This window comes from Thermobia domestica, chromosome 9, assembly GCF_964235325.1.
Source record: "Thermobia domestica chromosome 9, izTheDome1.hap1.1, whole genome shotgun sequence".
Lineage (NCBI taxonomy): Eukaryota > Metazoa > Arthropoda > Insecta > Zygentoma > Lepismatidae > Thermobia > Thermobia domestica.
The window spans coordinates 66,202,581-66,224,660 of record NC_137462.1 but is presented as its reverse complement, the minus strand read 5'-3'; the positions used below and the strand labels follow the sequence as shown (position 1 = coordinate 66,224,660).

The window sequence follows — 22,080 nt, the reverse complement described above, 5'->3', positions numbered from 1 at the left end:
AGCTATTTTCGTTAAAAAAAAAAAAAAAAAAAAAAAAAGCAAAATGACACTATAAGTTGAAGAAATAAGTCGATTTCTTGACTCTAAGAATTAGGTTCTTTTTTCTTTTGTTTATTTTCTATTTTCGTACAATGAAGATCGATACTGTATGACCGTGAGTTGTATTATGCTCTTGGCTTCATTTTCCTCTTGCTTTCCTTTCTAGTTTCTTTTTAAGAAAAGAAATGAAAATACTTTGATAATGATAGGTGCCTTCAAAATTATTGTCTACTTTTCTTTGTACTCTTCTCTTCATCCAAAATATCTTTTTAAGTAAATGTTACGATCAGTGGGTGCTATTCAGCCGGTTCGCACCGGTTCCCAGAACCAGTTGTCAAAATCAGTTGCCAGTCCCAGAACCAGAAGAGTTCGCAGAACCGTTTGTTAAACCCAGACATAACAGTAAATTTTATCCAGTTATACCTAGGAACAGTAAATTTTAGTTTAACTCTCTTTGTTTTTTAGAAATTCTTACAGCTACAGGGTTACACATATGGGGCTGTATTCAGAGTCATTTTCTCGTGTGATTAGCGTCATACTAAGGGCCTGCCTACTGCATGAAACATATGTTAGTCGAAGTTTTTAATATGACGCTAGTCACGTGTCAGACCGACTTTGAATACGACCTATGATCTCTCAGAACAAAGGGTAAGTGTTTATTTCTTAATCTCAAATGCTCAGATATCAAGAATGAGAACTGGGATCACATGAATGTAATAGTAAAGATTATTTATATTTGGAATGCATACATACTATTATCAACAATTGTCGATCTATTGCTGGATTAAATCTTTCCAATAGTTTTGGGCAACCATCTATCTTGGATAATTCGTTTCCAAGATATTTGCAGTGCTATCTAATTTCGTCACACTACTTTGTATTAGAATCCTGTGTAGGTTGCTACTTGTCACTTGTGGTATCCAGTAAAAAAAAGTTGCTTTTGTCTACCTTGTATGGTTTGTTTCCTAAGAGAGTTATATCTATTCCCCTATTCGTATACTCTCTCTGTCTGTCTGTCTCTCTCTCTCTCTCTCTCTCTCTCTCTCTCTATATATATATATATATATATATATATATATATATATATTTGTGTGTGTGTGTGTACAGAATCAATTGTTAAAAAATTAGAATAACACCACTGGTTACAACTAATTGTATAAGTCTAATGTATTTATTACAGCGAAATGCTTTCGAGATCCATTGCCCTCATCCTCTCATCATCAATACAAGTTACAAAAATTAATGAACGCAAGGAACTACATAATATGTTGGTTTATGACTAATATTAAATATTATGAAAATCATGATAGATTGACCAATAAATATTTCTACCACTCCAAAGTATATAATAAACATTACAAAAGCTAAATATACCTAACGTAAAAGTTGAAGTTTACGAGCTGTTAAAGTATTACTTGACAGACTATAACTCACGTAAATTTTATCATTTTATGACCTACTCCAATTGCTCCACTATCGTGTCCGTCGACTTATGCCTAATGTGGACTAATAAATAAGTTCAAGCTTGATGAAATTTAAAATTTTTAAATGAAACTATTGATAATGGATGAGTCAAGTGACTTCGTCACTCCTGCTCTTAACCTAAGTGCAGGGATTTAAAACTCTAATTTTTTTGTTCCAAACAATATATCTACTAAGTAAAAAAAAAAAAAAAAAAGCATAGATCGATGTATCTTTCACTTTACTTTGGCATAAATTGGTTTCCTCCCTTACCTTTGATTTATTTGCTCCTTAAAGTTCGCTCTTTCAGAAGCTTGAACTAAAGTTGCAATCTCTCTTTCACTATACTATTTATAAACTAATGCAAAACATAAACATTTTAAGTTTTATATGCAGCTCACGACTTTGGAATCTAGCGGAAACAAATGAACAACAAATACTAGCCGAAATTCGTCATGCTTAACATGTCCATACAATCCCAATTTTTGTTAATTTTACCTTCATATAAGCTTAACTTGGGTTTCTTCGTTCTTATATAACATGATCACTTCTTTTAATATGTAAAGTGATATTTCTATTTATTTTCATATCCTTAATAATATTATTCGATACCTTTAGACGTTTCGAAAGACCTGAACCTTTAGAGTTTCGTTTATGTTCCTGTATGAAATGCAGGCACCGTAAGGTTAGTCTATCATTTAGTTCAGTAAAATGCCCCAGTATGAAAACAAAATTTTAGTTTCCAACACAGTTTACTTATAGAAAGTAAGATACGTTCTTCATTTACATAATTGTAGTCAATTAGAAATATATTCGATTTCTTATTAATTGTGTATATGTAGTCATCAACAAAAATGTCTAGTCACCTGTACAATTTACTTTCTCAATAAGTCCAAAAAGAGTAGTTGCTGTAACTTGGAGAACACAATGTAGCCGTTAAATTACAGAAATGTGTACTGAAGTAGTTGCCTTTATTTTGAATTCTTGACAATTATTGACAAAATAAATTGTTATAAGTGGCTATCGACATTTGCTGTCGACTGTACAGGTTATCAGAGATGGCAAATTAGCAAGTTGTTTGACGTTCTTCATGTTTCTCTCTCCCCCTCCTCTTTTTCTCTTTTTCCTTCTTGTCAATACTCTGTCGACAACCATTTAGCGATTGAAAGCTATGCTAATTGTTTTATATCACTTTCAGGATATTTATGAAAGTATTCTTTCTGTTTCAATAGATATTTCAAATATAAAGTAGATCTACAGATTATGTGCATAGTTTTTCAAAATATGGAATAGAAAAAACAATGTTTAAACAAAGAGATGGAAACATATTAGTCAATAATATATGTATTTCTAGAGATAAAACTTTTCTTTAAAAAAGGAAAGAAAGAAAGAAAGAAAGAAAAAGCTAGTTCTTGCGCTGAACAACATTGAGTCCATAAATGTTTTTCCTATTTCTCTCACTTTCTTATCCTACCTTGTCTTTTATAATAGTTCACTCCGAATCATGTAGTCATATAACATTTAACGAAAGATCGTATTTAAATTCATATCTAAATAGTACACTCTTATTTTATGGAAAGTTTGCACCGAAACTTAAGGTACAATTTTCCTTTTGTTTTAGAGCTGGAAGTGAGAAGACAGAAGAAGAAACTAAGAGCAACAAAAGTCTTTCTTCTCAGGAACATTCAGACACGAATTCTGAAAGTGCAATCCTTTCATGTAAGTGTTTCATCCATTTATTGTGAAAAAATCCTCTACAGTATAACTCACTCAAGTAAGTTAAATGATGTGCTACAAAATTCAGTTAAAATTACAGTTGAATAAACTTAAATAAAATGTCGCATAGTTTTATCACTCAAAAAATCGAAATGACTTAAAGATGCGATCTTTGCAGAACAAAAATTTTGTAATAATTCTTACAATCATTGTTGAAACTTGAGAAAGTAACCGTCTAAAATGTAAGTTTGTGAAGTAATAATATAAACAACTAATTTTGTGTTTTATTTTCTTTCAGATAAGAAATCAGATAGAGTTAAAGGCTTGAAGTTATCGTGTCAAAGATACGAAGCAATGCTTGTGAAGAAAATAATATACACTTGCAGGAGATGGGTTATATGTATACCACAAGTAAGGAAAGACAAGAAAGTACTATAGAATTTAACATAAATATTGTATTTATTTAGTATTCCCTAAAGTCATTGTAGGTAATTGTAGAAAGTAAGATTTGTAGCTATCTTCTGGCAACTAATTTACTGTGTAATTTTAAAGCTCTTTCAGTTAAGATTATTCTAATGCTATTCAGTTATGATTAGAAAGTATTAAATTAATTCTACTTCAATTTCTTGATATTATAGAATACTAAACCGATCTATATATTGGTTGGACAAAAGTAAAAATCCAATATATATAACAAAGGAATGTAAAAATTTAAAGAATTATAAAGTTCCGAACTAGTAGCCCCCCCCCCCCCTCCATCCCTTCCTAAAACATAAAGATTTACACAAATGCGTATGTGTGTTAATTTCAAAGTGAAAGTGAATCATCACTTAGTAGGAGAAACCATTACTTACACTAGCATACATTCAAATCAGCTGTAATATATATTCCTATGCAATACATAATAAAAGTAGGCAAAAAGATATTGAATACTGAAAAATTGAAAAACAAGGAAAGCATAGGCGCGGGTAGCAACAGACGGTGGGAACACATTAAACTTACGGTAGGCTGCAGAAGAAATAGTAGGTTACCGCGAACACAAAATTGCTAAGAAGCCATGAGCTATAAAATAGATGTTGCAGAAGATGACGGAAAGGAAGACGTTAAAGCAGATTGATTCAGAATTGGACAGAAAAATGTACAGGGAGTTAAACAAGGAATTACTAAGGGGAGCAGACAGAGCAAGGGAAGAGTTTTACAAAAGAAAATGCGAGAACATAGAAGGATGAGAAAGAGTTGGGAAATATGAGGAAATGTACAAGAAGGTAAAATGTATGGAACTTCGGAGGAAGCAAGAGTGTATTACGATGCTGTGGCAGGAGAGAATATGAATGGAAAGGTAGTCAGCGAGAGAAGTGAAGTCTTAGCAAGATGGAAAGAATATGTTGAGGACTTATCTGAGAGTAGGAATAGACCATGTGACCTAGATGTTGAAGCAGAAAATGAAGTAGACGAGGATGATAAAGGGTTTAACATTCTTCGGGATGAGTTTATAAAAGCTATATCCGAAATTAGGAATGGAAAGGCAACCGGAATAGATAATGTACCATCGAATTCGTAAAGAGTATGGGAGACAAGGGTAAGAAATATGTGAAACTGTACAGTGAAATATATAAAACAGGAGAGTAGCCAAAAGATTTCCTGAAGATGATCATGATACCGGCGGTTAAGTAATTGAGTCCAAAGAGAATTATAGAACTATTAGTCCCATATCGCATGCAGCAAAAAATTTGCTTCAAATTCTAAACAGAAAGTTGTATGGAAGAACAAATGAAGAAGTTGAAGAGAAACAGTTCGGGTTCAGGAGAGGTAAGGGCACAATAGATACAATTGGATTATTAAGGGTGATTGGTGAAAGGTTTATAGAAAAGGGAAAGAATTGTATGTACTATTTAGTGATCTAGGAAAGGTTTTTGACCACGGGAAATGAGAATGTTGTTCGAAGTTCTAAAAAAAGTTGGGTTGGAATGGGAAGATCGAAGACTATAAGAAACTTATATATGAAGCAACAAGTAAGTGTTAGAATACGGGAGGAAATGACAGAGGCGAGTGCAATAGGAAGGGGAGTTCGACAGAGATACTGTCTCTCGTCTACATTATTTAATATTTATTTAAAGGAATAGTGAAAAAGAGTCTACAAAATGAAGACGACATTTCAGTAGGAGATAGAATAATTAGGTGTATACGATTTCCAACTGATATGGCGCTTGTTGCAGAATCTGAAGAGAAAACCAATCAGGTGTTAGAAAACTTGAGGAAGGGCTGTGAAAAATTTTGGATGAAAATAAATGTTAGAAAGATAAAAGCCATGGTTATTGAAACGAAGGAGTCGGTGTCAAATATAGAAGTAGGAAGAGGGGGGGGGGATAAAACAGGTGACTAGTTTTCGATACTTGGGTAGTATTATTAGTGATGATATGAAGTGTAAATGTGAAATGAAAGCAAGGATAAGAATGGCAAAGCAAGCCTTTAGGAGGAAGAAAATATTGTTTTATGGGACCTTGAATAAAGAGTTGAGAAAAATGTTTCGTGTAGAGTATTTTGCTGTAAGAGTCAGAAACATGGATATAACACAAAAATTATGAATGCAATACTGCATGGACATAATGCACAGGATTCCTCGCAGTACTGTGGTAATTTTTCGATATATTCACATTCACTTCTTCATCATCAACCTTTCTGTTCTGATTTTTGTAGTGCATATTTGTCCTTCCTTCCTTCTGAAATATCTCTATTCCTTTAACTCCCCATACATTGGTTCGCATTTTCCTATCTTTACAAATTCCTCTCTTTCTTTACAATTTTATTCCATGATAAAAAAGAAAGAACATAGACTCTGAAGGAAGAACATAGACTGAAAGTATTTGAGAACAAGATCCTGAGACGAATATTCGGACCCAAGAGGAACGGGAATGGGGAATGGCGGAAACTTCATAACGAGGAACTACATAATTTATATGATTTACCCAATATTGTTAGGGTCGTCAAGTCTAGGAGGCTTAGGTGGGCGGGTCATGTAGCTAGAATGGAAGAAAGTAGAAACGTTTTCAAAGTCTTGACTGGAAGACCAATCGGAAAACGACCATTAGGAAGACCTAGGCGCAGATGGGAGGACAATGTTAAGATGGATCTCGCAGAGATAGGAATACAAAGTAGGAACTGGATCCAATTAGCTAAGGATAGAAGTCAGTGGAGAACTTTTGTGAATGCGGCATTGAACCTCCGGGTTCCATAGGCCATAGAGTTAGTTAGTTAGTTAAATAAAAAAGAAAGAGGAAATTAAATTTCACAGTAGTTATCCTCACCTGATACGTTAAAGAAAATAGAATAAAATTATATTTAAAAAAGTGAATTATATTACAACGTGTGAAAAATTCAGTTTCCCTTCAACTAATGAAAGATAGCACAGCGCTTATGAGCTTGACACTGAAAAAATACAAAATTTACCATTTTTCTTTTGCTTGTTTTTCATAAGTGAAAGGAGATATTGAAATGCAACGTATCACAATCATAGATAATGTATTCTACAACAGAAAATATGAACCTGAAAAATTTTCAGGGTTGCCAGAATAACATTTCTCCCAAAATCTAAATTAAGGCAGCGACTAGAGAAACGAACTCAACTGCATTTGATTACGTATGATGTTGTCTCGGAATCCTGTGAACTTACTTTTTTAAATAATAGTTGTATTTAGTCTGTAATAAACAAAATAGTTTTAACATACAGTTATTAAAATTAAGTAATAATAAGTAATAGTGTTATTTAAAAAGTAGTTCACAGGATTCCAAAACAACATGATACGTAATAAAATGCAGTTGAGTTCGTTCCTTTAGTCACTGCCTTAACTTAGATTTTGGGGTAAATGTTATTCTGGCAACAGTATAATTTCTATGGATGGCAACACTGAAAAATTTTCAGGTTCATATTTTCTGTTGTAGAACAACATTATCTATGATTATGGTAAGTTGTATTTCATTATTTCCTTTTACTTATTAATAACAAGTAAAAGAAAAATGGCAAATTTTGTTTTATTTTTAGTATTTCAGGCTCTTAATGTGTATGTATTCATTATAGGGACCAATAACATTTTCCTTTACTTGTCTATTCATTTACCCTAAATAGTTACAAAATGCATCATAGAAAATTGCATTATAAGACTGAAGTAAAAAAAAAAAAAAAAAAAAAAAAAAAATCACATGAAAGAATCACTTTCTCTGAAGATCCATTAATAGTATAATATTAAGTGTTTTTAAACATAACTGATAAGACTGAACACATTAGTTTGTGTGAAGTCTTACTTTGATTTCTTTGTGTAATATTTATCAATATTTTGTATGTGGAATATACTTGATAAGCTCTTAATCACATAAGAAATAATTGTTCTTTGTTTTAGGTGTTCATACCCATTATGTTAGTGGCTATAACAGTGTATTTATCGACTGCCATCACCAAACCATCTGAAACCTCATCTCCTTTAACGTTATCTCTCAAGAAGTATGGATCGACGCATGTTCTATATTCAACATCAGCACCTAAGGAAGGACCTGGCTCATATTATAAAAAGCTTTTGCCAGATAATACGAAAGTTGAATCTTCCAAAGATTTAATTAATGATCTTTTAGAAAGAGGAACTAATAATTTAGCTGAATATCGACAGTATTACATTGTTGCTGGAAATTTTATAAATGAGGAGAATGTTGTTGCGTTATACTCTACAATTGCATTACACAGTTCAGCTATTTCTGTCAACTTGGTGATGAATTCAATGCTAAGATATCTCACAAATGATTCAACGGCTACTATTACTGTTACCAATCACCCTTTGCCAGCAGACCTGCGAGTAAGTGCAATCTTATTTCTTAATGAAATGCTATTACTTCCGTAATACGCTATGTCTTAATTGTAAACGCTAGTATTTATTTATTTATTTAAGAACATAATTTCAGATACAGCTGAACATTAGTTTACACTGGAATATCTAACAAATCTAAAAGATGAAACATAATGCGATAATAATAATAATAACAAAATAACAACAGGTAAGTGATAACAGGAAAGGTTGAGAATAACTGACTAAAGTTTATCCTCTGAAATGACGTCGTAGTGCAGAGTTATATGCAGCTTCAGAATTAAATAAATGTATGGGTGTACGTGTCATTTCGTTGTATAGTTTAGGAAGCCTGTAGAACAGAGAACGTTGAATTACTGAAAGTCTAGGTCATACTATATGAAAAAGGTGTGTGTTACGTGTTTGTCTGAAGGGAATTCGGAAATACAATTCTGAGAGTAGTGTTCCCTACCTGAGTTGACCATGTGTGAGATTATACCGATATCTGAGGTCACTGATTTTTTTGACGAGTGTCAGGTAGTTGAATATTTAGTGTTTGTCATAAATAAGTATACCTAGGTATATTTTAATGAGTTAATTTTGCAAATTAACTATTGAAATAGTAAAGATCACAGCATAACGTTATGTTACTCACGACGTCATTAGAGTCGAAAACACAGTAAATTCCCGGATAAGAGTACTGGATAGAAAAAATAGTTTGTTAGCCACGACGTCATTAGAGTCGAAAACACATTAAATTCCCGGATAAGAATACTAGGTAGGAAAGATTGTTTGTTATCTACGACGTCACTAGAGTCGAAAACATTAAATTCCCAGATAAGAATACTAGGTAGAAAAGAAGTTTCTAAATCGAACTGGGGGCAGTTATTAAGAGCAGATAATTATAAATAATAACGGAATAAAAGAACAAAAAAATATTCCTCTACAATGTATAATAGTTTGAAATAATATAGGAGAGAATTTATTACTTGCCTGGAATAAAAGGAACAAGTAGAAAATACATCATCCAGTAATATTCCGAGATCCATTGGGTTTTGATACGGAGATCTATTTAATGAAGCTATATATTTAGTCTGTAAGTTAAGTTGATCTCTTACAAACTCCTAAATCTTTCCTTGAGTCTACAAGGAATTTAATTCATAAAAGTAAATATATATTTGAATTTCTTGAATAACTAACTACTAGTATTTAAATAATTTGTTGAGGAAATATACAAGCTGCTTCAAAAAACAGCACAACGTTTGAGATAAGTTATTCCTGACACCAAGATAAGACAAAAAGTATAGACCAACCTAGGTGCACAAATGCTTCCTTTCGGAATTATAGGCTGCCGAAAAATGAACTTTAAAGGCCCATAGCTCCAAAACTATGGTACCTACCGTTGTCGGGTCAAGACTTCACTTAGAACTAGTATATACCCTATCCAAATATTCAAGTTTCAGATCCTGCAATACTTCCGCAACAATTTTTATAGGGGAGGAAGTTGGTAAGTACTTCCAATTAAATGCCTGTAACCAAACTCCCTCTATAAAAAAATGTTTCGTGAGTACCATAGGATTCTGAAATATGTATTTTTGGATAGCGCACATGTTAGTTCCAAAGTGAAGTCTTGACCTGACTACGGTAGGTCTCATAATTTTGGAGCTATGGACCTTTAAAGTTCATTTTTCATGTTTTCGGCAGCCTATAACTCCGAGAGGAAGCATTTATGCATCCAAGTTGGTCTACACTTTTTGTTTTATCTCGGTGTCTGGAATCACCTCCCAAACGTTGTCGGTGTTGTTTTGAAACACACCCTGTATTATTACAAAGCAGTAATTACTTTTCTTGTTCTTTTCTTTTTTTTTAACTATGGTCATGAGGATGTACGGTAGAACTGGATAGGGATAATAAACTAGTTTAAAATAATAGGTACATTGTGGGACATACGTATACTAAAGTATTTTAGAATGCAGCATATTCTTTCACTACAATCATTAAATAAAACGGCGATAAAGTGAAAAATGCAACATTGTTTGCTTAGAATCTAATAAATTTGATTAATGATACAAGATTAGAAAACAAATATAATGATAATGGTAAACACTGTAATAACTATATTGTAATGTAAACCAATAATAGCCGACAAAAATATACTCAAATTATTTTTTACAGTTTGAATTGTGTTAAACAAGTATAACTACTTTAAGAAATAGTCTCTAATATTATTTCCTGAATCTTTTGTGAAAAGTCAATATCTTTCTCCAGTACTTCAGCTTTGTTATTAGATTTTCTCATTAACATTCAGATTCTTTTTGAAAAATTAAAACTTTCGAAAAAAGCATTGAAAATTATAACCTATTTAATTATTATTAACTGTCATTATATTTTCATATTGAAATTGCACAGCAGAATAAACATAGGGTCGGCATCTACTGGTACTCCCTGATATGCCATCTAATTTTCACATTCAGAAATAGTAGCTGGTTTCCGAAATTTCACTTGGAAGTGCCTGGCATTATGAAGGATGAAAAGGTATGGTTAAAGGCTGAACAGACTTAGTACATGGGCTATGGAATCGCCCTCAAAATTACTAAAACAGAAAAGCACTATTAAAAGACTGTCTCCCAATATCCTGGTTCTGGTTACTGTAACATTTTGCAATGAACTGGTGAAGTAACCAAACTTAACACTTAGTTCGTTTATTACAAGTTACCACACTTTACTAGAATGAGAATTTTAGTTTTCGATGGTATTTTGATTTACATTTTAGTTACTTTTGCAGACGATTTCATATCACATTATTCAATCCTGTTCGATTGTCCCTTTTTTGGTCCTTGGAAATCCTGCTTGCTTTCCAGCGAGAAATTCGGAAATCAAATACTAATTCTACATGAGTAAATTGAAGGACATACCACTAAATAATGATTACGATAATAAGAGTATTGATTTTAGTAATCTGAAATATGTGCATTAATTTATTTGCAGTATAAATATGGTAATGGAGGAGACCAAGTCTTTAGTATTGCTGTTGCTTTCCTATGGATGTTCGTGCCACCAATTGGCATTCTCATTGTGGTTGGTTATTTTATAATTTTGCCTTTGTTGGAGAGAGTGTGGAAAGTTAAACAACTACAACTGATGTCGGGAACAAGTTCATTCTCATATTGGTTTGCCTTCTTCACATGCGATTATATTTTCTACTTCCTGATCAGTGTCCTTATTGTTCTGTTTGTGTTAGTTGTTGATGGCGTTGGAACATACAGTCAGTTTAAAGAGATGTGTAAGTATTCTAAAATCTGCTTAAAATATAACTATTAAAGAAAGCTGGTAATACAGAGTGTTTCAAAAATAATGACCTGATTTTAAAAGTCCATATGTATTGATAAAAACACACTACAGAAATGGCATAAATTGCAAAATACTCACAAAATCTTCAAGTTTTAGCTGTGCTCTATGTGTACACCAGCAGCAGCACGAACAACATCTTGACGATAGCTAAATTCCACCATTTTATCGGACGTGCGAGGCCGACCTGGATTCTTAACTTTGCATAAGTATCCTGTCTCTTCGAATTGGCAATACCAAACAGGAATGTTTCTGGATGCAGGCGGATTAATGCTAAAACGCCGACGAAAAGCATGCTGAACTGAAATCACTGACTCAGTCTTTGCAAACTGCAGCACACAAAACGCCTTCTGTTGAGCAGATGAAATCTTACTTCTGACTAACTGCACATTGAGAAGACGCATTGGCTGTCATCTAACGGCGATTTTCTGAAACTATATACCGCGCCCATTCAAACAACACTCATTTCCTTTCCAGCATGTCCCATGTTCCGTAATTATTACCGTCCAAAATCAGGTCATTCTATTTGAAACACGGTGTATAATAATAATAGTGGTTCATTCAGTAATTAAGAAACTAGCAAGGACACAACGAATTTTTAGTTACTCTTGGATGTAAGATAAAAGAAAATATGAGATAGGAAAATGGCAGAGGGGATGTCAACCAGAATGTTCTGCTTGCCTGATAGAGATCTTTGTTATGAGGCCCTGGGTAGTCATCCGAAAATTTTAAATGGGAAGGTAGGCCATCTACTACGTCAATGAAAAATCAAACAGCTTTCTTAGGGAAAAGTTATACATGTGGGGTACCGTTTATGGAATAGATATGTTTGTCTATATTTTTTAAAAAAATCTAATATAGACAAACGTATATAAATTTCTATTTTGCCACGTGTTTCAAATAAATAATGTTTGTTCTATTTTACAGGCGTATTAACTGTACTACAATATCAAACCACAAAGCATTTCGCTAGTTTTCTGAAATAAAATCCTCCATATCGTCTTTAATGTGATTTGTAAGATTATTACCCCATTCTTTTCCCAATTTATTGTTAAACGAAAGTATATAAGAGATATCAAATATTCTGACAACTTCAGCAATAAGATTCAACTTTCTGTTATTCACTGTGTATTGCGAGCGAGTAAAAAAAGTTAGTACGCACCGCAAACCAAAGTATTTAAGTAGTGCCTTCGAAAAACCTGCTTTCTATTTTCCGTATTTTCAATTCACTTCGAACTGTTTTAACCGTAGTGTACTAACATATTTTAATAATCTATAGATACTAACACGGGTGAATTTTCACCCATATAATTTTTTGGTGCATAATTTTGAAAAAAGTTAAGATTTTCAATATGTGATGAATCTATAAGATAATATAGTTCTTATGATATATTTTTATCGTAAAAAGTAAATTTTGCATTAAATGTTTTCTTCACAAAATAAGATTTTTTCTTTTGATGCGTTCCAATGTCAATTTTTTGAAAAAAAAATTAAAAATTCTAAATAAATACTTTAATCCAAAATTGCATACAATACTATTGAAAACATAATAAAGATACTATGTAAAAGTTTTTAACATAATGAGTGTGCAATAATATATAAAAATTATATGTGAGATGAAAGAGATCGTAAAAAGTAAATTTTACATTAAATGTTTTCTTGGCAAAATAAGATTTTTTTAATGCGGTCGAATGTCAATTTTTTGAATTTTTTTTAATCTTCTAAATAAATACTTTTATACAAAATTGCATAGCATACCGCTATAGAAAAAATAATAAAGATACTATATAAATTTAAAAGTTTTAATACTCTATAGATACTAGCACGGGTGAATTTTCACCCACGTTAGTACTCTACTAACTGGGTTAAACTGAAGATGGAAACTAGGTTTTCCGAAAGCACTACTTAAAGGAATATTTTGGTTTGAGATGAATACTAGCTTTTTTACTTATATTTTTTCTGTTATTCACTTATTTATTTCCTCTCTTTTCCTTTATTTCCTGGTGTCTTCCAATTATTTCATGAGACTTAGAAATATGAGAAGAAAGAAAGAAAGATTGAGAAATGTGATATATACGCATTTTTTATAATTGTGGTTAATGAACAATAATTCTTTTCCATATTTTCCAATCACAACATTTGAAGTAACATTTGTTATAAGTTAGAGGAGAGGAATGCTTTATTGGCCGGATAGAAACAAAGGAACTGTGCATTTTTGTGTTGAACTGAACCTTGTAATCTTTATATGCTGTTACTATGAGTTTTGTCACTATGTGAACATTCATAGGCTGACTTTGACTCTGTGCTTTGATTGGAAAGGTTGAGTTGAGTTGATTTTTAGTTTAGGGTCACTTTCAGAAGCGAGGCTATAAGAGACTGGACCTACTGATTAACGTGGAATTCGAACCACATAAGCTCCACCGGGAATCGAATCCAGGTCTCCCACGCCAAAGGCGCGTACGCTAACCGCTTAGCCATGAATGAGCTTCTTGAGTGGAAAGGTATAGTAGTTCTAAGTTTAATGATTGTTAAGAATTCATACATGTACTTGAACTGAAAGTAATTTTAAACTGTAGGTTTTTATATTAACACTGCACATATGAAAGTCTTATCTCTGTTATAGTTCCAATAATTTTATCTATTTTCACAATATGTTTACATAACTTATTAAGAAAATTAATATAGACAAACGTGTGTTTATTTCTATTCAGTTATGTGTTTCAAATTAGTAATGTTTGTTCTTTTTTACAGGCGTATTACTGTTCATATTAATGCTATATGGACTGAGTATGATTCCATTCGTATATATCTTCAGCTATTTCAGAGGCTCACCACCAGGAGCGTTTGCACTAATGCTCATATTGAACATGATAGCCGGTAATTATGACAAGCTTTCCTTTACCTTTGTCACATTAAAGGCTATTGCACGGTACATTGTATCTAAAATTACAAATTATTTCAACTTATTGATATATGTTCATAATAAAAGGAATTGATAATTTAAAAAAGAACTGTAATTTGGGCTGTATTTAACGTATGGATTCAAACGCTCTAAACAGTATTATTTCTGTATTTAGGAAATCAAGTATTTTTTTACTGAAAAGAAATTGTTTAAAATCTTTTCCGCGCTTATTTTGGGTCATCTAGCTTTTGCCAACATGGCATCGATCGAAAACTCCTTCTGTTATTTATACTCGATTTCCCCTCAGTTTCTACTTCATCCTCCTTTCAGAACAAGGTTATAACAATAATTAGAATGAAGAAAGAGAGATCTAAAAAGTGTATTATGGAAAATGAGTTCTGTCAAAGTGTTAGAAAGAACTTTATCCCCCCTCTCTTAGAATTTGGAATTATAACTGCACATTAAAATAAATTGCAGCTAAATAAACAACTGTTTTTGGAAAATGATACTTGTGAATGACCATCACCAAAATTTATTTCGCAGGTTCGTAACATGATTATACAGAAATGATAGCAATTTCAGAGTTGTACATCACATCTAACCTTGATTAATCGGTTTGGCGGGATGAAGCTTTCATATGCTGTAATTAGGACTTGGCTATACTTCGTGAACTTGAATCAAATAGACATTGAATGTAGTCCTGACGAAGTCCTACGCTGCTTTATGAGCTACCGACACCGTCCACTAGAGAACCGTGACGAATAAGATACCAACCAATCATACTCTGTATTTATTTGGTAGACTACAGTTTGGCGAACGTACAAGGCAGGGAAATAACGGTATTTGTCCTTCCTTGAAGATTTTCACATTCCAGAATAGATGTGCTCGGGCATTTTCTTTCTGAAATACAGCGTCCAGAGCTGTCTGAAGGAAGGATATGATCTTGATTTCTAGAATTCCCTGATGGAGCGGCCACTCTTCAGGTTTCCCTTAATGCGTAACAGCCGAGTTCGCATACTGTGTCATTCTGCTGCTTGACGTTCGACAATGCATTTGGCAGATTGCAATCACCACAATTACGTCTAATACGTATGCGGTCATTACTGTAAGATAGGTGGAAGCAGGATTCATCCAAAAACATCACCGACAGTATTCACATGGTCATTGTAGCCTGAGGCGTTCGTGATTCTGCCAACGCTCAACAGATTCTCTCGAACCATCAAAGCAGACAAGTTCACACCCATTATGATGCTCCAGCGTCAAGTTATACTGTTCACCAGGGCCGCCCACAGGGGGGATGTATGGCGCAAGCTGCGCCATTGAGAAAAATTTTGGGGGGGATTTTACTCTACTTTCGAACTAGCAATATTACTGTCGGAATAGCATTAAAACACGATTTTGAGAAGCTAATTTTCAAAAATTTTCCGGAGTAAACCCCCGTACTCCCTGCTTCTATACTCGATGAATGAAGTACCGCGCAAGTAACCGTATGAAAGGAAAGGTTGGTTCGTTTTAAGAGAGAAGGGCTGCCCACAGGAGGGATGAATGGCGCAAGTTGTGCCTCCGAGAAAAAAAATTGGGGGGAATAAAAAAATTGGGGAAGAATTTTACTCTAATGTCGAATAAGTAATTTTGCTGTCGTCAGAATAACATTGGAACACGATGCGATATTTTTTTTAAATCTCGAGAATGAATCCCCCTACCCCCTACTTAGAAACTCTATGAATGAAGTACCGCACAAGTTGCTATATGAAAGGATGGCGCCAAGTTCTGGTGAACAACATTTACAAACACTCAAGGAATCACTTTCAAATTTAGATTTGAAACTTGCCTATGTTGTCTGTTGAAAATTATAAAGTAGTTTGACGTCATTGTGAGCTAGTGGTAACCATACAGACAACAGCCAAGTTTCAAATCTAAATTTGAAGTGAGCCAGTGAGTGTTTGTAACTGTTGTCCACCAGAACTTGGCGCCTATTTTTGTGATTTCAATTCTTTTTAAGGCCACTCGTACTTGGCTCTTTTACAGGAATGTTTTTTGTTGGATATCACTTCTTTTTGTAGGCTAAATTCGAGGATAACATTTTCTTTTGGTATCAAACTCAGTAGCTTGTAACTTGCGTCTTACTTTTCATGTACAAGGGAATTATATCAATATTTTGTAAAGAAAAAATAATACTACTAATTGTAAAAAGAGAATAACTGTGCCATACAAAGTGTGTAGAAGTTTTTATACCCTTCAATATCCTTATAGAACATATTTAGTATTGTACACTACCAAGACTACTAATAAAAGAAATGCCATTTTTATAATTACTACTGGCCCTACTACTACTACAAGCATTCTATAATATTACTACAGGAAATAAAAACAACAACAAAAATAACAATTACTAGTACTATAAAAACTACTGCTACACCGGGCAATCGTTTTTAGAGGACTTGAGTTTTGTAGAGGGAAGAGATTATTAGTTTTGGGGGGAGTGCGCCATCAGCTTTGGGGGGGATGGGCACCCCTGCTGTTCACCATAGTCAAGAGATAAGATATGTGTCATCATCCCTAGTGTGGTCACACGGTTACTGCCGTGGGGCGGTTGCATTATACACACACAAATTTCTCAGTACGAGAATCCGTCTTTCTATAAGCTGACCATGTGGTCCCATTTGAACTCAGTCGCTTGTTTATATTACTACGTCGATAAAGAACGTTTGTTATATGCTTCCTTTGCGCTTGCCCATTCTCTATCAGAGCGCTATATAAAGTGCTCTTTTGCGATGCTACTATGTGCACTAACCTAGAACAACGTTTGGTCTGCACATGCATCATCCCGTTGCAATTTTCAATGTAGTGCCCTGTCATACAAATCCTGTGAGTTTGGATGCATTCCCCTTATTCCTTCTTAGAGTTGAAGGTCACAAATGGTAATGTATAATGTAACAACGAACATAAGAAAATACCAAGAATTTAGTGCGAAAGTATTGTAGAATTTCCGCAACAAATTATTAAGAATGATTTAGATTATTTATAGTTTTATAATATTCTATATATTTTTATTTTGAATCCTTTTAAAAATTACTTATGTAAACTTGAGAAAGAAATAAATGAAAAAATATTTATCAGTGTTTATTGATTTTTTAAATAGGTATTGTGATGTCAGTTACGGCATATCTCTTAGAGCTGGGTAAAGACATCAAAAGTCTTAAGTTTATCTTCGGATTTTTACCTCAGTTCACATTATCCTTCAGTCTTAAGACTTTCGCTCTAATGGCAACATTGAACAATAGATGTAATATCATACCACAGGAAGCAAAAGATCAACTATGTGTTCTAAGAGAAGGAGATGAGATCCACAGCATTATTCCCTGTTGTGGTAAGTTATTTCTAAATACTTTCATGAAATATCAAGCTTAAAGAAAATAACTTAATGTTGTTGACGACTTGAAAGAATTTGTTTAGTTATGGTGTTTCAGCAGAATTTGGTATATAGAAATCACGAAATTACATTTGAAAATATTCATTCACAGACGCTCGCCTTGAAACATTTTTCAAAGAAGAGAAACTGTTAATATCGTTCACAAACTTTCATTTTCTTTTACATATATAGATCAAAACTCTTTTTCCCTAACCTTTACATAAAAATTATATTGTGAAGTAGTTAAATGAATATTCCCAAAAAGAAAAAAAAGAGATCTGTTTTAATAAACTAATTCTTCATCGTAAGTGTAAAACTGTTTGTATTCAAATTCAAATTACATCTTTTGCGAATAACTCTATATCTATTGAGAAAATATAATAATAAATCCGGTATTTTTATATATATGACGAAAGGAAAATTTCTTAAACATAATTTTCATGGAAAAGGGTTAGAATATATATATATATATATATATATATATATATATATATATATATATATATATATATATATATATATATATATATATATATATATGTATGGTAATGTCCCACGCGATGTGTGTAAACAACTCTTCGCGCCAGTGTTTACAAACACCACCACATGGTTAGCAAGGGGATTCCACACACCGGATGGATCTACTATTACCTGCAGACGACGGGCTTCTGGCCCCTCCAATGGAGTAGACGATAACGACGGAACAGCAGCGCCACCGCCGCCCAAGGACCTCTATAAATTGGCTGGACGACGGCAATTCTGTACAAGTCTTCTGGTGTCCCTCCTACTGTTTGCCTCGGAACATTAGGAGTAACCTAACCCAAGGCTACGGGACTACACCTATCCTATCTCCTGGCTTAGCCTGCTAGGGGCTCTGTTGGCCACTACCCATCCCTTTGCTTGCCACGGAGCATTGGGTCCCTAACGCTACGCCTGCTATGGGGCTCTTTAGAGATCCTGTCTACGACCTTACGGTCAAAGACTACCCGTAACTAACCTTGCAAACTTGGAGAGGTTATTTGTATAGTATTTTGTAAAAATATTTTTTATAGTGGAAATTTTATAATAAAAGCCGGTAGTGGGAGTCGATTCCGGACACTCTTTTTATTAACGCCCTACCTATACCTATATGGGACGAAGTTTTGCAATATATATATAGATAAAAGAAACAATTACATAATGTAGCTATTATTTAATTCAATTATTTTCTTTTTGATTAATCATACTTTTGAGCTGAAAATTTGCAAGTACACTGGAATAGTACACGTCATACAAATGTTTTAACATTTAAAATTATTTTTAAAAGAATACTAGTCGTAATACAGTTTCAAAATAAAAGTATATATTGGATTATAAAAATTAAAATAATGCACAAAATACGTTTACAGCTATACAAAATACAATTGCATGCAAGCAAATATCACATACAGAACTTTTAGTTTATTTCCTTAAAATAAATGCAAATAGAACATTCGGATAAACTTTGCTTCCACTGATTGCTAATAGTTACTACAGGATACCCAAGAAATAGCTCAAATATAAAAGATTCCATCTTACAAACAGGGAATTAAAGTTCTATCAAACTGTTTCAATCCTCGCTAATATCATTTTTAGTCTTTATCAATGTCTATAGCACTTCTATTTGTTGCTAAACTGGCAACATATGGATTGGTTCCTGGCTTCTTATGGAACTCTTTTCAGTAGGAAACCATGTCTTACGTTTTTCTCGTAAGCTTTACGTTTTTCAGGCACGTTTTACGTTATACATTTTTACTTTCCTCATAAAACTTCCACTTGTTTAAAGTTAATAAAAGAAACGATAGTCCTGGAGACTTTTGAAACGTTTTTATGAGATAGTGTGGAAAATAATTGTAATTTGACAAAGTTATTTCTCATACACTGTTAACAATGCAACCCAAAGATGTAACTTAGCATTAGAGGAAAAATATAACAGGTTGCATTTTTACTTCCTACTTAACCGGCACTTCAACCTTGTGTTTCGGAATTATTTTGTTTTAGCATCTTAGCCCTCGTCTGTCAACACCTCTCCATAGTATTGCAATTTCGATTGATTCTGATATAGTGATGTCAGGAACAGAAGCTAGTATAAATTAATAAAAGTGAAACTACAAGTGGTTGTGAATTTCGGTATGTCTTCCAAGGACTTTTTCAAAGCATAAAAAGGATATGGAACTGCTAAGAGATGCAAAGACATAATTAAAACACAATTAAAACACAATTAAAAGGCAACAAAGATTTGTGTAAAGTACTTGGTTGCTTGAATTTCAGTTTAGTGGCTATATGAAACGATGATCTACAGCTTAACATGGAATCCGAACCATAGGAGATCGGCTAGTTTTCGATACCTGGTTATTATTATTAGTGATGATATGAAATATGATCGTGAAATAAAAGCAAAGATAGGAATGGAGAAAGAAGCCTTTAGGAGGAGGAAAATACTATTTTGTGGGATCTTGAATAAAGAGTTAAGAAAAAGACTCCTTACTTTGTGTGGAGTATTGTACTGTATGAGTCAGAAACATGAACATTACGCAAAAATGATGAAAAGCGATTGGAAGCTTTCGAAATGTGGGTGTGGAGAAGAATGGAGCGAGTTAACTGGGTCGACGGAAAATGAATGAGAGAGTGTTAGAAATGGTAGGGAAGAAAAAAACAATTTTAGATATTATTAAGAAGAGGAAGAGAAATTGGTTGGGACATTGGCTAAGAAGAAACTGTATCATGAAGCGTGCGCTAGAGGGTATGGTAGCAGGAAAGAAAGGAAGAGGGCAAAGGAGACTAGAACTAATGGATTATATCAAAACAGAAAAAATCACCCGTGAAGACGAAAAGGTTAGCGAAAGTCCGTGAAGCATGGAAGTTTCTCAGCTGCAGCAAGTGACCTGCCACTAATGGCAGAATATCTGCTGATGATGACTATGTAAAACCTTATATATATGCTGTTATATTCAAATTCTGAATATCATATATCTTTCTTCTCCCTTCCTTAAAAATCGTAAAATCTTCCTTATTTCTCTGAAAAATCTAATAACCCTACTTCTGAGAGAAACAGTAAACGAAATCCTCACTTCTCGAAAATAATGTTACAAAGTTGGAAGACTTTCCAGTGCTTTATAATTCTTTCTGATCGAAAAAAAGTACAATTTACTTGATAACATCTTAATTCATTTATTTGCCTGTTGAAAATGAAATTATGAATTTAAACTCATAAAGTCTGTGAACAGTGTAAATCGGACATGGATTTGCCTTTTCAGTTTCCATAAATTTGATGAAACCTGACTTTTAGTTTCCCGGAGACAAGATGATGTGTTTTGTATTTGAGTTTGCTTGCACTAGTTTGATTTAAGCAATTAATCTCGAGCAAATAAGTAATTAGTGAATAGAAATTAGGAAACAAAATAGATTTTATTAGCAGTATAAATTAATGACTTTTCTTACCAAACAAACATTTGTTAATGAAGGTCCTACAAAGTTACATCTACATCTACGCAATCTACATTCATGTAGGTTAAGAAACACAACCACGCAAGTTTTATTTAGGAAGTTAATTAGGTTTTAATTCAAAGTCTGCTTGGTTTATAATTTAGTTAGTTGAAATAATCTATTACTACATTGCATATTTCTGTTTGTTACATATTTCAGAAAACTTATGCCATCAGCTGAACAACTGTCATAAACCAGAGCCATATCTAGTTTGGAGTGATGAAGCAGACAAAGGATTACTACGAGACGTTGTTTATTTTCTAGTCGACGCTCTCATTTACACTCTCATACTAGCTGCGATTGAGTGCGGATTATTTACCAAATTATATCAACTTGTGTGCAATATCATATGGCCTTGTGACATGTCACGTGATGCTGGTATCGACGAAGATGTACGTGCAGAGATGGACCGAGTTGCAATGCAGATTAGTCGTAAGTGTATTTTGTATTAGTCATAAATTATTGTTTTATTTGTATGTGCAAAGTGAAAGAGAATGTCCTGACGTTTGTCATCTTCTATGAATCATTTCAGTAAGAAAGCTGCAAGAGTATTTTTGTTGACACTAGAGCTGCAATATCTTTGAAGCGAACATCAAAAGGAAATTCTTTGCTACGTGAACAGAGTAGAACAAAGAGAATTTGAAGAGGTCGATAATTTCAAGTATCCGGGAAGTATTTTGACGAGAGACGCTTAATGCAGCAAAGAGATCAGGTCAAGAATTGCCACTGCTAAAGAAGCATTTAACAAGAAAAGATTACTATTAACTAGCAGGCTCAATATTGGACTTAAGAAGAAGTTGGTCAAGTGCTATTTATCGAGCATTGGACTGTATGGTTCAGGGAATTGGACATTACGGAAGTTAGAGAAG

The 22,080-nt window shown here is 33.4% G+C and overlaps 1 protein-coding gene across 2 annotated transcripts in view; it reads left to right on the top strand.

Moving 5' to 3' along the window:
• The window catches only part of LOC145694710 (phospholipid-transporting ATPase ABCA3-like), a 104,325-nt gene that overhangs the window by 66,687 nt on the left and 15,558 nt on the right, over nucleotides 1–22,080 (top strand). For both annotated transcript variants that reach the window (XM_081771238.1, XM_081771239.1), the window contains exons 15-21: nucleotides 3,122–3,219; nucleotides 3,515–3,627; nucleotides 7,611–8,057; nucleotides 11,034–11,328; nucleotides 14,145–14,270; nucleotides 17,438–17,665; nucleotides 21,371–21,643. In XM_081771238.1, the coding sequence (XP_081627364.1) occupies nucleotides 3,122–3,219; nucleotides 3,515–3,627; nucleotides 7,611–8,057; nucleotides 11,034–11,328; nucleotides 14,145–14,270; nucleotides 17,438–17,665; nucleotides 21,371–21,643 (1,580 nt within the window). The remainder of the gene's footprint in view (nucleotides 1–3,121; nucleotides 3,220–3,514; nucleotides 3,628–7,610; nucleotides 8,058–11,033; nucleotides 11,329–14,144; nucleotides 14,271–17,437; nucleotides 17,666–21,370; nucleotides 21,644–22,080) is intronic.